The sequence below is a fragment of the Paramisgurnus dabryanus genome, chromosome 13 (genome assembly GCF_030506205.2).
Source record: "Paramisgurnus dabryanus chromosome 13, PD_genome_1.1, whole genome shotgun sequence".
Classification (NCBI taxonomy): Eukaryota; Metazoa; Chordata; class Actinopteri; order Cypriniformes; family Cobitidae; genus Paramisgurnus; species Paramisgurnus dabryanus.
In genome coordinates, this window is record NC_133349.1 from 28,978,326 (window position 1) to 28,997,611 (window position 19,286).

At 37.8% G+C, this 19,286-nt stretch overlaps 1 protein-coding gene across 1 annotated transcript; it reads right to left on the reverse strand.

The window, feature by feature from the left end:
* Positions 1 to 66: 66 nt before the first annotated feature.
* On the reverse strand, positions 67 to 19,046 carry slc6a3 (solute carrier family 6 member 3). Its single transcript, XM_065246501.2, has 15 exons — positions 18,841 to 19,046; positions 17,500 to 17,849; positions 17,068 to 17,199; positions 10,316 to 10,529; positions 9,027 to 9,165; positions 8,708 to 8,842; positions 7,705 to 7,808; positions 7,360 to 7,484; positions 6,826 to 6,938; positions 6,041 to 6,169; positions 5,727 to 5,826; positions 2,516 to 2,616; positions 2,256 to 2,423; positions 1,942 to 2,013; positions 67 to 1,636 (listed from the first exon to the last, which is right to left on the reverse strand). Exons 2-15 carry the CDS (start codon positions 17,786 to 17,788, stop codon positions 1,613 to 1,615), a joined length of 1,845 nt encoding a protein of 614 aa, XP_065102573.2. The 5' UTR covers positions 17,789 to 17,849; positions 18,841 to 19,046; the 3' UTR covers positions 67 to 1,612.
* Positions 19,047 to 19,286: the final 240 nt, after the last annotated feature.

Sequence of the window (19,286 nt, forward strand, 5' to 3'; positions counted from 1 at the left end):
ATGCAAATATTGTTATTTACAATAAATGACTAAACATATTTTTTACATAAACACTCTTTATTGATATATTTCAGTAGGTGACAAATTCCAGCAGGCATTCAAAACATTTCATTTAGGGACTCTACCATTAAAATAATCTTAAAGGTGGAGTGCACGGTTTCTAAAAAGCTTTGGAAAAGGGAGTCGGCCGACTACCAATTCACACTTGTAGCCAATCAGCAGTAAGGGGCGTGTCTTCTAACCGACATGCATATGTGTAGGGCGGATCTATCAAAAGAAGGTCCAGATTATGTTGGGTATAGGGGCATGTTTGTTTAGATGATTTCAAATATCAACACTGGCTTTCAAACATTGTGCACTCCGCCTTTGATAAACTTTTAATGAAAAAAAAATGCAGGATTTTAGTAATACAGCTGTGGATGACAACATTCATAAATGGGGCTATATCTTGTTCATTCATGGAAGATTTCCAATGCATGGATTAAAAACAAATAATGCAAATACTATACCTGACAAAAGTTATGTTTATGTTTTATCTCGAAGTGTCCCTATAAAAACAGAGCAACTGCTCCTAAATACTGATTTAAATAACCTTATTACAATCAAAGCAACGAGAGGTAAAGATAGTTAACTCTTTAGATGTGCATATATAAAATATAAGTAAGCATTAACTAAAACAGATTTTTTTGAGATCAATCGGATGTCACTGGTATTTTTTGCTAATTTTTCCGTGGCATTCTCACGGATGTTCGCATTTTTCCGTGGATTTCTTTTCTGTGGCATTCTCACAGATTGGTTACTCAGCTGCTTTTTCCTATTTTCAAACCATTGTCGCTTCGGTTTAGGATTAGATTTGGTCTTTGCTTTAGTATGTCACTTTAACTATTGGTTTATAAAAAAAAAAATTCTGATTTATTCTTTTATATTTTTTTTTACTTTAATCAATTGTCGCCTGCCGTTAGGGTTAGAGTTGGGTTTGGGTAGGGATGTCATTTTATGTAAAATCTAACCCTAAACCGAAGCGACAATGGTAAGAAAATAGGACAAAACAGTTGAGTAACCAATCCGTGAGAATGCCACGGAAAAGAAAGTCCATGCCAGGGCCACGGAAAAATGCTGAGATCTGTGAGAATGCCACGGAAAAACTAGCAAAAAATTCCATGACTATGCCACAGAAATCCGTGAGATCAGGTCGGTTCATTTGTAAGGTATTTGCACTGGTCACACACAAATAGGATAGATTTATTTTTGTATTAGCACTATTTACACATCTCTAAATTTTAAATGATTTCTAAATATTAATTTTATACAGCATTTGACACTTCAATAACATTTATCAATAAAGCTCAGTTGTACTCTGATCACAAAAAAGGTTTAACTAGCAAACAGTCATCGAGGACAACATCGGCCATCATAACAGTCATCGTATATAAAGAGTAAAACTGATATTGACAAATGTCAACCACATTGTGATCAAAGTCACGATACAGCCACACGTCCGATTACGCGAGAAAGAAACAACTAGTAACACGGTTCTTTTGGTGCTGACGCTCGTCGTCCTTACGGAGTTCAGTTTGTCTCTTGCCGTCTCAGTCTCAATTCAAAGGGCCGCTCACACCACCAGCCAATGATGAAGCTGTTAAATCAGACAGAAATCAGTCACACTTATTGAACATGCTGAGCATGTTTACAGAGTTTAAAAAACTAAGTTCTGCCCTTATAAAGAGATATTGGTCAGGCTAGAAAATCACACCAAATCTATGCTGATGATCGGACTCACCAAAAAAATTCATTTATTTGTGATAACGTTTCAGTAAAATGTCATGTTTAGCATAATTGAAAGTTCACCCATAAAATTTATGTAATCTGCCCAGTTTGACTGTGCACATGAAACAGCTTTCTGCGTTTTATCATCCATGATTATCAGCGGTAACATCTTACCGTGAACTGCCGAACCTCTCCACGCTCAACCAAATGATGATCAGTCTCTGGGGTTATGGCATATGCTACTTTCTACAAAGATAACATTTTATAAAATGTTATAAAGTTTTAGAGTTTTTGTTTGGTAAGAATTATATGCACATGAGGAACAAGATTAATGTTATTACATTACTAAAAACAAACACCTTTAGTAATGAATTATAATTTGATCTAGTGATGAATGGTTAGAATTGTTCCCTGGAGACTGTAAACAAATGTATTCACGATTAATCTGCTTTGTGGTTAATTTAGCATCTTTGCTAAAAATGACTTACATCACAAAAGCTTCCAGGCAGAGAGCAGAACTTGTAGATGGCGTAGAGAGGCACCATGATCATTGATGATAGAGACAGACCCCAGCCAATAACGTTAGCCCACGTGGGAAAATAATACGAGCCGTATTTAGGCGGGTTGAAAGTTGCAAAACTGACAACAACCATGAACTGTAAAAGAAAGAAAAGCAATATAGGGTTAATATGAATGGTATAGAAATAGCATCATCTTATTGAGAGAGGTAGTGTTACTGTAAATTTACCAGGAGAAAACAAGGGCTAACAAACTTCCAGCACAGTCTCCAGTACAGACCAGGTCTCTGTCCGATCATCTCCTGGATATCATCACTAAAGCGATCCACACCTATAAAAACGCACACGTATGATAAACTGGTAAACTGCATCAAAGCCCACATTTCTCAAGATGATCAAAAATGAATGTCACAGTACACTTTTTGGGTGGAAAGGTGCTTGACCAATAGAGGATCATAACCACATAGTCTGACGTGGCTCAACACCACAATTACCAATTTTGGAAGCTAGAGCAGAAGGTATATTTACTTATAATATTATAGGTGCTTTAGATTGAACAAAAATATTGGTAACACTTTATTTCGATAGTCCACTTTAGACATTTTACTAATTATAAGTAACTTTGCAACTACTTATCAACTACCAATCCTTAGTGAATTAGTAGACTGTCTGCTTAATATCTACTAACACTTTATTGTGATAATATCTCAACAGACATTCAACTGTCTATTAGTGTCTTTGCAGGTGCATGTCAACTTATTCCACTAACCCAAACCCTTACAGTCTACTAATACACTAATGACAGTTAGTTGACATGTAGTTGCAAAGTTATTTATAGTTAGTAGAATGTCTAAAGTGGAATATCAAAATAAAGTGTAACCAAAATATTGTTGTTTAACCAAAATGTTTAAAATAAAATGTGAGTAACTCCAAATGAACACACAATTGAGTAAATTTAACTTAATTTGACCATGTATAATCCAATTCAATTGTAAGAAGGAAATGAACTTAATCATTTTGTGTTGAAACTACTTGAATTTTAAAAATGGTTTTGGTATACATAAGTAGTTCCCAGCATGCTTTGCATTGGACTGCGTTTGAAGAGTAAAATTTGTAATTAAAGTAATATTATGGGTTTTTAACTAAAAACAAAGACTTGTTAGTGTTTAATGTCCATTTATCTTTAAGATTCAGAAGAGTTTCTATTTCTTTGACTTTTGAAGTAACAATCATTCAGAAGAGTTTACTTGTTTAAAGGTGACACAATGATAATCAAGATGTATGTTCATTTACTCAATGAGCAATAACTGTGCTAATGCCAGTCTTTTTTTACTTGCTCATCATAATGTGGTATAAAATAATAAATATGTAAATAAAAGGATTTAGGAAGATTCCATTAAAGAAGTAAGTAAGGCTTTAAAAGTACTTAAAATTGTATGTATAATATTATTAAATATCACATATTTTACGGTATAATTTTACTTAACATAGTTAATTTCCATATGTGTGAAATTTACTTGAAAAATATTAATGCAAAAACTTGAAAAACAAAAACTAAGTTAATTCTACTTATTGTTTTTATTCAGCGTAGACTGTTTCATCGGATGCACACACTATTGTTGTAGTTCTCGAGACAGGTCTCGGTCTCAAGACCACTTTTTAAAGGTCTTGGTCTCGTCTTGGAATCGACAGCAATTTTATTTGGTCTCGTCTCGATCTCAGACAAAGAGGACTCGGAATTTTCTTTCGAGGCCGGTCAAGATCACAACTGATGGCACATCACAAATTTATTTTTTATCATTAATTTTATGCAGTTTACTCAGGTTTGGCATATGATGTTGGCATTGTTCAAGCATTGCTTAAGTTTCTTCCAATTACAATTTTATAAGTGTTTTAATGCAGTGACTTGCACTGGTCTTGGTCTTGACTTGGTCTTTGCCTGTCTTGGTTTTGGTCTTGACTTGGTCTCGACCCTTTAAAGTCTTGGTCTTGTCTCGGTCTCTGCCTGTCTTGGTCTTGGTCATGACTTGGTCTCGGTTTAGGTGGTCTTGACTACAACACTAGCACCTATGTTTTTGCGGTTATGCGTCTGCCTTAAATCAAATTGAACTTCCGGTCTGTTTTTATTTATCGTCTGGCTATGGCTAAACTGATCTGGATGAAACAAATTTTTTCTCGAAAATAAATTGTTTTGGTTTGCTAAGATGAGGGGAGACGACGAGTGTGGATCACAACTGTGCCGAGATGTTTGGCAGCCAGGCAAGAATTCAAGGACCTGTAGCTAACATTGTATACATTATTTTTACCCAGTAACATTAGCTCAGTGTAATATTTGATAAGCATTGGATATGATTTCTGAATTCTCATTTATTTCCCTTGTTATCGGAAATAAACTACTGCTGTTATTGATTCTATGCGGAAGTCTACCAAAAGTTGCGTTTAGTCCACAAAAGCCATTCGTTTTTTTCTTGTTCCTGCTGAAACCGTCTATAATGTCTTTAATAAAAAACAGATGCCCTCATATGTTGTTGCCCATATTTTTAACCAAACCCCCGCTGAAATTAAGCTATGCTCCACAAACAAAAACAATTGTAAATGCTGACTGGAAGTACGGTAAACCTCCACAATGGCGTCAGTATAAAGCAAATATCCTGAGTCTTCCTACCCGCAGGGCTTGGATCAAGATGTATAAATGCAATGTGATTGTTCAACAGAGAGAGCAAAGCTGTGTCACAAGCTGAGGGCAAAAAGATGCAGGTGTTGTCAGTTACTGAGGCTTCCAAAAAGGCCACTGAAGCCTCAGGCTAGACTGTCTTGCCCTGGCTGAGAGCCTGCAGCCTGTGACCTGGTACCTTTGGGGCGGGGGTACGAACATTGCTCTCCCAGTAATGAACTCTCTGTTAGCAGGTTGCTCTGACTGTCCTGAGCTTATGGAGTTACTCTGAAGTTCAGGGGTTCGGCTGAACTCAAGTATTGCTCATTGCCTCGGGTATATTTGAAAAGTTCACATTCATGTAAGCATTGGCAGGTTTACAAAAGGCAGAGAAAATGACTTTTGAAAATTATTTCTACATCTTTTTTTGGGGGGGGGGGGTTATCACAATACTCAAATTCACAGTCCTCAAAAATATCTCAAAGGTAACATTATTGCTAATTAAAATGCTTTCTTCTAACATAGCAAAGACTAAAACTTAAGTTAAATATTTGAATATAAAGAATATCTTGTCTACAGCTCTATTAGCAATTTTAGTATTTCAGGCTGTAATTCAATGTTTCACAGATATTTCAAGACTTTAATGAACATATCAGAACAGCGGAACAGCAGAATAATGAAACATTGTCAACTGTGAGCACAGCTGCTGGTGTGCTGACTGATAGCCTATCACAACCCTAATGTCACATTAGCTTCACTGGACATGTAAGAACAGGAATCACCCTCACCATAGAACCAGGCAATACCGATGGCCTCAATCAACACACCAAAGAGAATCGATGTTCCTGCTGCAAAATGGTCCAACAAGGTAAACACGTAGATGCCACCCTGGAGGGGAAGGGGGTGACATGACAGACGGACATACAGACAGAGAAAGCAATCAAGATGAACAGAGAATTGACACGTATCTATAGTATACAATATATAGTATCTTTACTACGTTGTTATCTCAGAATCTTGCCACAGAGTCTTTGATAGTATGTAGTTGTGTAACTAGATCAGGTGTGCTATTTAAGCAAACGAGTGTTTGTCTCCAACCTACATTTGTGACACAGAGCAGTGAGATGAGGAACGTGGAAACTACGATGAAGAGTGTGAAGAGCTCTCGATGTTTGTGCAAGAACTTGAATTCATCTATGAGTCCTGTGATGACAGATTCCATCCCTCCCATCTGAAAAACAGTGTTTCATTCTGGTTACACTACTATGGATTTTTCATGCAGGAAGACCTTATAACATCAACAATTAAATAGATAACAAACAACTGATCAATTAGGGATTTATAGTTATGTATTATATCAGTGAAAATGAAAATATATTCCATTGATTCTGTTTACATTGCCTTCAGGTAACACATGAAATAAAAACAGGAAAGGTCCTAAAACAGAACCATGTTGAACACCACAAGAAATACTGGATGTTTTATGGATCCTGCTTACTCAAAGTAACCAAAAGCTCTCTATTAATCAAGTGTTATTTAAAACACTACAGAACTGCTCCTGAAAGATCAGCTTTACTTTGTGAATAAGAATACACTCTTCACTCTTTATCCCCAACAATACACAATTTGGCTTCTGCCTAATCAAATACACCTAATTCAACACAGAGTGTTCTGATGGGTGGTCGATAAAGGGGATATTCAAAAGTGTAGTGTTGAGGATCCTCCAGTAACAGGTTGTTACACTACTGCAATGTACTGGCAGATGTACATGCAAAGAAATGTCTTCCATAGGATATATTTATATTTAGGTATCAGGACATGTCGTAGCTGTTTAGTTTCCAAGACTAAAAACAAGTTTGATTAGTCAATGTTATTACAGGAACTCACGGCACTGTCGATTCCTAAAGTGAGCAACATGATGAAGAAGATAACAGCCCACACTGAGGAGCCTGGGAGTGTAGCAATGGCTTCTGGGTAAATTATAAACACCAGACCAGGACCTGCAGAGAAGCAGAGATCATAATTTGTTAAGTCCATAAAAACACAATGAATTGCAATCATGACTAAATTAAAAATCAAGTCTGAAAGTGTCTTGTGTCACCAAATCTTGCACAAATCGTGCTATTTTCAATGGTTGACCAAACAAATGGTACTGCTTTAAACAGCATACTACCCTACATTTTTACATATTTTACAATAAATGCAATCAGAAGTATAAACTATACATTTTGAATTCAGTTTTTAATGCAAATAAAATGTAGTTTTAGAAAACAGTGAATGCAAACATAATACCAACATAAATACAGCACGTCAACGAAACCTTACGAAAATTAACCATGGTTTTACTACAGTTAAGTACTGTTTACGGTTTTATTTTAGCTGTTCATTGTATAACGTTGAATCCAAAGAACAGTCACTCACCGTCAGTGGCAACTTTATCCAGGGCAACGTTGTGTTTTTGTGACATATAACCCAAAAAGGAAAATATGACAAATCCAGAGAAGAAGCTGGTCAGAGAGTTTATGGAGCTGGTTATGATGGCATCTCTATAAGAAAAAGGCACACTTTAAACAAGCACTGCTTCATTCTCTTCAATCTGCTATGGAACCGATGTAACAGTTAATGTCATCAAAGGATCAAAGCATCAAAGGAATTTTTATTCGGCAATACGATGTTTTTATATGCGTGCCAACCCGTGAATCGTGCTCTGTCTGTTTGTCTTATCCCTTCGGCGTGACTCCTAACTCAAGGTTCGGGATTGCTCACCTATAACAGTTGTTGCTGAATTTGTTGTAGCTGGAGAAGGCGATTAGCACACCAAACCCCACTCCCAGAGAAAAACAGATCTGCGTGGCTGCCTCGATCCAGACCTGCGACACAAACGGCCCCGGCCAGCCGCACAAAAGGGGCCGCACAACAGCTATCATTAGAGATAATTGCAGGAAACTCATTCAACAGAAAGATGAAAGACACTTGTGAATACAGGGTAATTTTGCAAATTGCTGCTGCACACATGTGTCTAATCTAATTCTGAAACTGCTGCTTTGAGGTCTCTTTGCCAAGTGGCCCTCTGGGAAAGGATAGTAGATCCTAGAAAAACTTACTTAAGCCTAATAGTAACTTCACCTGGCATTTGTGATGATGAGCGATTCTTATGAGTTCTTTAAGAGATTGATACACATAAATACAAACACCGTATCAATCTCTGAGGCAATTGGCATCGAAACCCGGGTTAACACTGCTGGTTCTCAAAGAGCAGAGCAACATGTGAACGAAACCAGATGATCAAACGCAGAGTCTTCTGTTCATCTGTTCTTCAGGCTGCTCTTTTACTGGATCATATTCAACAATTGCTGAACTGGGACCTGTATGGTTTTCAGCAGGTGTGTGTCTGTGTGTTTACAGATGTAAACAGGTGCGAGTGTGTGGGTGCTTGGAAAATAAGAAGCTTTGGGCTAGTAAGACTGTACGTATATGTGAGTGTGGGTTTATTGTCTCCATAACTTTGCTAAATCTGACAAAACCATCCATGTCCATGACAATTCTAATTGTTTATTATTATTATTATTATTTCAGTAGTTTATCTTCGTGTTTATTTATAGTGTTGAAAACATATGTCTGTATCTTTGTTACTGTATCTCAGTTGGTAAAGCATGATGTTAGCGACGATCGATACCCAGAAGACACACTGATGTTAATGTATAGCTTGAATGCACTGTAAGTCGCTTCGGATCTGCCAATTACATAAATGTAGAAGATCAATGTGTACCTGAGCATCACACAGACGGAGGAAGTCTACACTCAGGTAAGCTTTAATGCCATCGATGGCTCCAGGCAGAGTGACACCACGCAGGAGCAGAACAGTTAAAACCACATAGGGCATCGTGGCTGTGATCCACACCACCTGTGCACACACACAGACACACGAACATAACATGAGCATATAAACATAATGCATTTCTTATATTATAAATAAATGAATTTAATTGAAGGTAAGCAAGCAGGACAACAGTCCATTGTTAGTGGTGGATGATCTGTATTCATCACTGATCATCTATCGCTATCTATGGACTGTTGAGATGTCCAACCTTCCCTGATGTCTTCACTCCCTTCCACAGACTGAAGTATAGGACCACGATGACTACTGCCAGGCACGCAGTGAGCTGCCAGCGGGGCAGACCCAGATCATTTATCCCTTCACTTTCATGAAGGTGAAGGACCCCTCGCCTTAGACCACAAGAAATACAAACTTTATTATGATATTAGAAATAAGCATTAATTAAAGAAGACATTTCATAAGATGTCAAATAAATCTTTGGTGTCCCCAGAGTACATAAGTGAAGTTCTATCTTAAAATAGCCCACATATAATTTATTACAGCATGTTAAAATTGCCATTTTGTAGGTGTGAGCAAAAATGTGCCGTTTTTGGGTGTGTCCTTTAAAATGCAAATGAGCTGATCTCTGTGCTAAATGGCAGTGCTGTGGTTTGATAGTGCAGATTAAGGGGCGGTATTATCCCCTTCTGACATCACAAGGGGAGCCAAATTTCAATGAGCTATTCTTTCACACGCTTGCAGAGAATGGTTTACCAAAACTAAGTTACTGGGTTGATCTTGTTCACGTTTTCTAGGTTGATAGAAGCACTTGGGGTTACTTCGCAACATACTAAGGAACTGCTGTAAAATTGTGTTATGATTAATAAAAAATCACATCTGGACTGCATAAATTATACGTATTGTTAAAGGGGACATTTTCAAAAGACTTTTTCAAGATGTATAAAAAAAATCTTTGGTTTCCTTTGAGTGCATATGTGAACTTTTAGCTGAAAATACCATATAGATAATTTATTATAGCATGTTAAAATTGCCACTTTGTAGGTGTGAGCAACAATGTGCCGTTTTTGGGTGTGTCCCTTTAAATGCAAATGAGCTGATGATGCAAACACAGATCGCCATAATGGTGGTTTGTTCAAATTAAAACTTAATTGTACCGTCAAATATTTTTTCTCTCTCTGCACTAAATGGCAGTGCTGTGGTTGGATAGTGCAGATGAAGAGGCGGTATTATTATAATAAGATCCCCTTTTGACATCAAAAGGGAAGCCAAATTTCAATTACCTATTTTTTCAAGTTTGCAGAGAATGGTTTACCAAAATTAGGTTGATTAAGATTTCTAGGTTGATAGAAGTACCGTGGACCCAATTATAGCACTTAAACATGGAAAAAGTCAGATTTTCATGAAATGTCCCCTTTGAATAAGAATATTGATCAAACCAAAATGCTATTTGTAAAACTGTATTTCTTAGCGAAGGCATTTTCATTGCAATGTCCATGGTTTATTTAGAAATGATCTATCTCGTCTATATCAAAGACGTACTCAAAATACTCCAGGGCGGGCGTGGCCTTGTGCGTGTCATTGAACAGGGTGGCATTGAGATCTGAACAGTTGGGACTGTTCCAGGTGTTATTACAGTTGATCCAGGGGAGTTCAGACGAGAATGAGGAGAACAGATAAAACAGAGCCCAGGCGATGATGACGTTGTAGTAAAATCCCACATACAATGAAATCAGGATCACCGTGAAGCCCACACCTGAGAAAAGGTTTAAGAGCAGAAAAAAATAATGTTGTCAATAGACACTTTTACTGTTTTAACACAATGATGACGTGGCAGTGTACGCAGTTTGGCAACTGAAGTATGGTAAGAATCAGCAGTGAAGCAACACAGACACAGAAAGTTATTTTAAAAAGTTGACTTATCGACTTTTTTAACACAGCTACCAGATCCGTGTACTATAGTGGAGTGGATAGAAGACGTTTCAGATGGCCAAATATAAAGTGGCCAGATACATATATAGCCGATATATATTAGTATATTATATTAGTGCAACCAAATGCAACAACCAGACATTTTGTTGCTGGGAAAGTTAAAAGCACTGGGGAACAACACTACTTCTGTTGCCAAAATGTGCGCGCAGGCTATTTGATCACGTGGGCTGTAAAAGGGTCTATAAGATATGTGTAAAGTAATTTCAGAGAATTGTTCCTAAATGTTAGAAATGTTTTGCTGAAAAATGTCTGTGAACAATGTAAAACAGTCTAGTTAAACAGTTTTTCCACATTTCTGTGTTTAGGATTATTTGGGCAGGGCTAAAACGGTGGCTCGATGATGGCCCCACCCCTAACACAATCACTAGCATCCATTCAGGTTGTAGCGGTAAGTTGAGATACACGGCAGCTTTCAATGGAGTGGGTGTGGTTTCAGTGCTGAAAGCAGACACGGTGCAGCTTTTCATAGCAGACAATTCTGCCTATTTTTCCAAGATTTTGATAACTTATTTTATGTTTTTAATTATTTAAATTTGGCCAGGTGGGTTAATATCAAATTTTTCTGTGGTTTCACAAAGTTATAACACATATGGGGCCCTATTTTAACGATCTGAAACGCAAGTGCGAAGCGCAAAGCGCAAGTGACTTTGTGGGCAGATCTTTGGCACTGTTGCTATTTTCCCGGCGGGAGAAATAACTCTTGCGCCAGGCGCAATCATTATTCATAGGTGTGGTTTGGGCGTAACGTTAAATAAACCAATCAGAACATCATCCAACATTCCCTTTAAACGCAAGGGCGCAAGTTCCATGGCGGGTTGCTATTATTATGATGGATTTACCAGGTGCACGCCAGGAGCGGTTCATAGTTTTGTATGGGGATGGGAGAAATCTGCCCAAATCAGCGTCGGTTAAACAGGCATGGGAGGAAATAGCCACAATTGTCTCATCAGCTGGCATCCCCAGGACGTTGCGCCGCAAGCGCTACAATGATGTCAGGAGATGGGGGAATCCCAAGCTTGCCAGCATAAATCGGGCACGCCGTGTAACGGGAGGTGGATCTGCCTCTACACAGGACCTGACGCCAGCAGAGGACATCGCTGTGTCCACCCTCACCGCTGAAAGCCAAGAAACGCAAGCAGTCCAACCCCAAAGTACACTTACAAATCAAGTTCACATACATTAAGGTTTCTTATGAAAACATTTTAATTATTATTTATATAAAATAAACGTAATACAGCCACACAACAAACTTATGAAAATATTTTAATCGTTATTTGCATGAGAATTTTTTTAACGCAGCCACACAATAAATAAAAACTATCACCACAATGCTCACCACTATTATTCCCCTTATCTCATGTGTTAATATTTTTTATTGTAACAATTTATGATTTGCAAAAATAACTGTTGCATCTGTGTAGATTAGATAAGCAAAGTGTGTGCGCGTTGTGCACGCTATACATTATGGTCAAGCATGCGCCCTTAAAATAGCATAATGAACCACGCTCAACACCCCACTGACTTTAGACTAGTTTTTTCTGGTCAGTGGCGCAATTGTTTTTTGAAACTGCAAAATAGCATCAGGGATGGTTTGCGCCAGAACATGCCTCCTTTTTTGCGCTGAACCGCCCAGGGAGCGCAAGTTCATTCCCTAGTTTGCCGACGTGCGTCTGTGGAGGGAAAAACCCGCTGTGCACCGGTGCAAAATACGAATGATACATGCGTCACTGACAAAGTCAATTGCGCTGGGTGCAAGATAGGGCCCTTAATACCGGACTACGGCGGTTTCGGGGGATTAGACTAGTCCTAGACTAAAAAGAAAATGTTAAGAGATCTCCAAACTGAAAACAACTTGCACTGACATATCTTATACATCAGAGGCCTTTGCTTTGTCTCAAAATGCACAGAAAGTAATGTTTTTGTAAGGCGTGTTTGTTCAAACATATTTCCAAATTAAACTAAGTCCTAGTCCTGGTTTAAGATAATCCCTGTTTGGGAAACTGCCCCTAAATCACCCAATTTATATTAACACAGGTTTAAAGCACCAAAATACCATTAGGGCTTATGTAGCATCATATCGCATGTGTCACACCTCCTGAATATGCTGAATGGAAAAAACATTTGATGGTTTTCCCTAAACAATAACTTACAAAAACATTATTGTTTTCTATGAATCTTGAGACAAAACAATGGCACAGAAATATTTTAAGATATGTTAGCGCAAGCTGTTTTAAATTGACACCTCAAATAAGCATTTTAGTCTTATTTAAGACTAGCTTTGTTTAGGACAAAGCATTAAGGACTAGCTTAAGCCCTGTTCAGGAAAGCACTTCTCAAGGAGATTGACTAATGTGCGCACATATATATATTAATATACTGTAAAAAATGAACTGAATAGAAAATTCGACTTTAGTGTTTCACACAAAAACACGACATAATGCATTTCAGACACAGATGTAATGTAAAAAAAAAACATTTGCATACAGAATCTATTTCATATAAATGTCTAGAATTAGTTGCACTGTTATGTTTTTAAAACTTTGCAAAAGTTTAATTAAATTTATATTATAGATTTATAAATGTAACCCCATGTTTGAGTAAAAAAGTACATGTATAGTCACTAAACATTATCACAAACTCAACAGAGGTGTTTCCGGCCAGGTCTCTGTGCAGGAACTTAAGAAGATTAAGTTAAAGTCTGCCTATCAGCACCACGTGCCAACAAACCCCTGCGGTTTTGGAAACTGAGTTCTTTGTCTCAAAGCAAACAGCAGGATTCTCCTATCATATATTATCAGCACATGTGTGATTCCCAGCCCCTCTCAGGGCATCGATCCTGAGGAAGCAAACATGTTGATCAGTGATAATTACAGTAATCTCTCGTTGAGTGCCAGGCTTACGGAGAGCCAGGCTTGTGATTAAAATGTCCGTCTCCTTCTCTCTTCCTCTGCTACGTGCTTGACAGCTCGTATTGGACATGGAAAACAGACATCTTTACCACATGGAGGGAAGCAGATGATGGCTTTGTCAGTGTACCAGACCATAGCCCAGTGGTTCTCAAACTTTTTGCTATGCCCCCCTCCCGGAACCACCTCGCCCACAAGTTCACCTACCAGTTTTTGTATACTGTATCTACCTTATTTTTTTTTAACTCAGAAGTACGTGATGCACAAAAAGGGGAAATACGTCACAAGGCGTCAGTTTCAATAGCCAGCTGTGTCGTGGGAGCATGTCTAAAACATGATTTAAAGAGTTATGGTAAATATTTACTACACCTGCCATGTATGAACGAACCAGTGTGAGGATGAAATGAAGAAGTGGCCTGATATATGAAGATATATTCAATCATTGCGTGTTGTTGCTCTGGGGTGACGGGTGTTCAATGCGCAACTTTAAAAGCACAAAGGCATACCAGTATCTTTACAATGTCAGTCAAGTGTTTGTACATGGAATAGACCAAGAATTTCGTTTAACCTTTTCAGGTGATGGTTTAAAATGTCATAACTGTCCCTCTGGTGTGAGTTTTTTTTATGACAATTTTTTATTGACTTAAGTTTTTATGGCAACACATCAAGCTTAATGCGGTCAGACAGTCAACCGCATCTTTCTCTTTTCAAAGGTCACTTTCTTTCTGATCCCATTTTTTTTTAACTCTAGTTAGTGTGTAATGTTGCTATTATAGCATAAATAATACATGTAATATGTTAAATCTCAAAGTTCACTGCCAGGCGATATATTTTCTTTAACAGAATTCCGTTTGAAAGCCTATAGCGAGCGGCCGGTTTGGACTACAGTCCTTTACTTCTTGCTTTAAAGGGACACTTCCCCCATTTCATCGAGCCGTAAAACTCAGCCTTTAAGGAGAAAAAAGTGGATCACTGACTACGTTTCCCCCTAGTGGGCGCAGTTCTACTAATAGGAGTACTATGAAAAGTTGCCTGTTTCCACTTTTGTGTCTTTAAACGCTCGTTTTTTTGAGGTCGACAGCTTATAAAATCTTATTTCTGGATTTTTTGGCTTGTTAGCTGTACACCTTGTCACACAGCAGCTTTTATGTATTATTCTGTTTTTAGGTTTAATCTGTTTTTATAAGCTGTCGACCCCAAAAAACGAGCGTTTAAAGACATAAAAGTGGAAACAGGCAACTTTTCATAGTACTCATATTAGTAGAACTGCGTCCACTAGGGGGCAACGTAGTCGGCGATCCACTTTTTTCTCCTTAAAGGCTGAGTTTTATGGCTCGACAGCTTTTGGCTCGTTAGATGTACATATTGGCACACAGCAGCTTTTAGGCATTATTCGGTTTTTGTTATAAGCCAGAAATCACAAGGAGGCGGCCTCTCACAATACAAAGTCAATGGAGACGGTTGGATTGTCCCCCCCCCCCCCGTGGGCGTGGTTTTCAGGTTATGACGCGCTGCGCTCTGTCTCTATATGTCAGTCGGCAGCTAAGCTAACGGCAAGCTAAGCTGCTGTCGAATCACAACACACTAAACAAACTACACAATCATAACGCGTTAAGTATTTCTGATTGAGGGACTTCACAGGACAAGGAAGACATCAGCCCGTTTTGAGGACAGTGAAAACAGCGCTTAACAGATATTTTTACACAGGAAACATGAACACGTTATATTGCACACTGTAAACACAATCAAAGCTTCAAAAACATGGAAAGAACGGGACCTTTAACACATTGTAAGTTATTTGAACAAACCATAATGAACATATTAAACTATTACATGTATTCTGTATTGTTTTCATTTTATGAAAAATATAATCACTTCTTACCCACTAGACCTGAGATTATAAAATGATTATCTTTGATTATTGTTTATTTTGAAATTATTAGCTTTTTCATTTAAAACATAACAAAAGTGAGCACGAGCACATTAAGAACTGTTATAAACGTATATATTCTGTACCCTAATCGCATTTTCGTAATTATATATAAATAAACCAGCTAAAGCAGCATATTTGATCAGCATAATAAATGTTTTTGAACAATTACTGTATTTATTGTTTACTGGCAGTTTTTTATGAAAGGTTTTACAGGATGGACATGTGCCACATACACATTCAGCTCTTGTGCGTGGATTATGATTAAAACAAATGTTTTGTAGAAATGTACTGTGTTTGTACCAGCTATTATGGCAACCCATAACTGTACAAATTGTGCCGGTCTTCCTGGATTTCAAAATAAAGATTAAAAAGCCAGTCAAAACTGCACACTCGGGTCCCTCGCAATACGACTACCATTAGCTTTAGTGCCTCACCGGAAGTCTTACTAAAAGGAGCTCAAAGATGGCGCCACCCACATTTACGTCAAAAATTAGGTGGATACCAGTGGCGGCTGGTCACTTCTTTTTTTTTAAGCGCAGGATGCGAAGTTCGTCACAACATGTATGTAGCTTGTCATGTGTGTGGTTCGTCATTTCAAAATATGTGTTCTGCGCTTTGAGAGATCATGTGTGCATCACGTGTCATGCCAAAATAAGTGCCTGCTGCCTTGAACTTGAAAGGAGACGCTCGCGTGTACCAGATTCTCGCATAATCTCATGCGTAATCAGAGTTTACTCTTAAGGGAGTGTGTTGCGTGTATTTTGTGAACGTGAGCGTCTCTTTTATCATAAACGTTTTTTACGCGTCTCCAGCAGGCACTTATTTTGACAAAACACGTGATGCACAAAGGATCTCTCCACACGCATGACACATATTTTGGAAAAGGGAACCACACACGTGACAATCTGGACACTTATTTTGAATTAGCGCATCCTCGGAAGTGCAGTCAGAGCCGCTACTGGTGGATACCTGCTTGTTATATGGTAAAACTTTTGAACAGCACCATAGGTAAACCATACTATTTGGCAAAATCTTTGTCGTGCCACGAGCTGTAATCTTTAGAGGCAACATATCAAAACAAAATCTAACAAAGATCCCATGGAGTAGGTAGAGAACTCCCTTTATCTCTTATATACTGGCATCAGTCCATCATCATGATGTGTTACCAACAAAATGACAAAATGTACTTGCCACCAACAGCCTGAGCTCTGGCAGACAAAATTCATACTGAAAGCCAATTTTTCTGTCTTCCATTTGACTGCATATGATTTTAGCTGGAGATAAACAGTACCTGTCCGAATGTTTGTACGGATGAGCTCTTTTAGGGGACAAAAACACCTTCAGCCTCAAGAGCTGGCATGCATGTACAGTATAGGCTATGCATATTATACACGATTAACAAAAATGAATAATTATGCACAATAAACAAAAACTAATAGAGCTTCTGAAAAGTCTTGAATTACCTTTAAAGATAGGGCAGATCTTCCAGACTCCTGCTGCACCTTCACGGTTATACTGACCCAGTGCTAACTCCATATAAAACAGCGGCATTCCAGCAATCACCATGAAGAACATATATGGGACCAGGAAGGCACCTGATAGTACAAAACCACAACACAGTAACAGATATTCAACAGGTATTCAAACAGATATTTAGATATTCAACACCTGGATTCAGCTACATATTCTTTATTGCCATATAAAAATGCATATTGTATAACGTATTACCAGACAGTCAAATGAAACTGTAAATGGCAGCCTTCCACAGAAAAACCTATACAAACCACAATTTTTTTTCAACTGACCCTTTTAAGAATTCAATACCTGCAGCTGAGATCTATACAAAATCACACATATTGCTTTGTAGTATCACAAATATGTTTCCTATTTCTCACCTCCTCCATTTTTGTAACACAGGTAGGGGAACCTCCAAACGTTGGCAAGATCCACAGCAAACCCAATCACAGAGAGCAAAAAGTCGATCTTTTTACCCCATGTCTCCCTCTCCTCCCCTGAGGGGTGGGTTTGACCCGTAGGGCTGATCAGGGTGGAGGTGGTGAACTGCACCCCATTCTGCTCCTTCACTAGGATCAGCTCCACCTCCTTCAGGCCGGTGGTACTGGAGGGTTTGACGGGGGCGATGGCCGAGGACATGTGTGTGACCGGTAGTTTACCTTTTAGCATGGGTCGCCGGGCAAGGCAGAGGATGGAGAGAGGACCTCCGTTTGTAGATACAGAAGCCTCTCTGACGGGATGAGAGAGGAATGATGGATGGAGAGGAGAGGGGGATAAAGAGAGAGGGAGGGAGGAGCAATTCAGCCATGTTGATAATTGAGCTACTAAAACTGGCATCATCATAGAACGGACACCTGAAATCAAACAAGCCTAGAAGAGTACGACACCCAGGGTTTTTAACCAACGGTCTTACTAGATGTAATATAACGTTTTTTTTTTTTAACTAATATATACAAGCTGATAGTAAATATAAGGGGCCCAAATTTAATCAAATTTAAGGTCTCTGGTTCTGTAAAGATGGAAAACCCATAGATCAAAGTGACAAAGGAAATGTATTCAGATTTCTTTTGGAAAAAATAAATAAATTCACATGTATAAATCATTATAAATACTTAGTTTAAATTATGCTATATCCATAAATATCCATATGATTCAAAGCTCATGCCACAGCCAGTAACATTTAAAATTCTCAGATAACCTTAAAAAATTGTTTCAGGTTTAATCAGATTTATTCAAGTTGAAACCGTATAAAAAATAAACTTGACTACATTCGATCCATTTACAAATGTAATTTTTAAGTCAAATCTTTAATGTTACAAATGCACATTTTAACTATACAGTGCATAGCATGCGCCTGATTAAAAAAAATATATTATTATTGTTATTATAAATAAATAATTTATTTATCTGGATTATTTCAATTGAATAGAATAAAGTAAACAATATCATGCAAATTATTTTATTTATTGAAAATGCAAATAATTTAATTAAAAAGAAGAAACAAATAGAAAATACAGCATATTACTTAAAAATACTTCTGTGACAAATTCTGCAACAAAGCAAAATCTAAAAAAACAGATTCTGCGCAGGTGAAAAATAATTTTTGACTCTATTACCAGGTTGCAAATCACAATTAGAAAGTCATAAAACCAGCATCTTTTGAGCTTTTACAATTCTAAATTTTAGCCAAACACAAAAAATAACAAACACAAAAATCTTACCTTAAGGATAATGTTAAACACTTCTCGAAAAATCCTCTTACCACTCCAGGCACCGATGATGATTATTAATTTGTGAGACAATTTTGTACATTCTTGTTAACTGAATAAAAAAAATCTAGATTTAAATAAATGATGGTAAACAGTTGATGGACAGCTGTAAATGTGGACGGTCTTTCTCCTACGCTGGGCAGAAGCAGACACAGTCCACTAACCAAAGGGGGGTCTGGAGATGTCTGTGGGATTTCCAGAAATAAGAAATGCAAGTACCTTCCCATATCTCCTCCCACCGCCCTATCTCTCTCACCTCTTAATTTTCCTTTATTTGTCTCTCTCTCTCTCTTTAATGCATAATCAGATCATTTATGACATTTTTTATATTGTGGGTGTTACACATGTAGTGTATAGATGACTTACACATAATGGACACGTCCTATCAAATTTTTGTA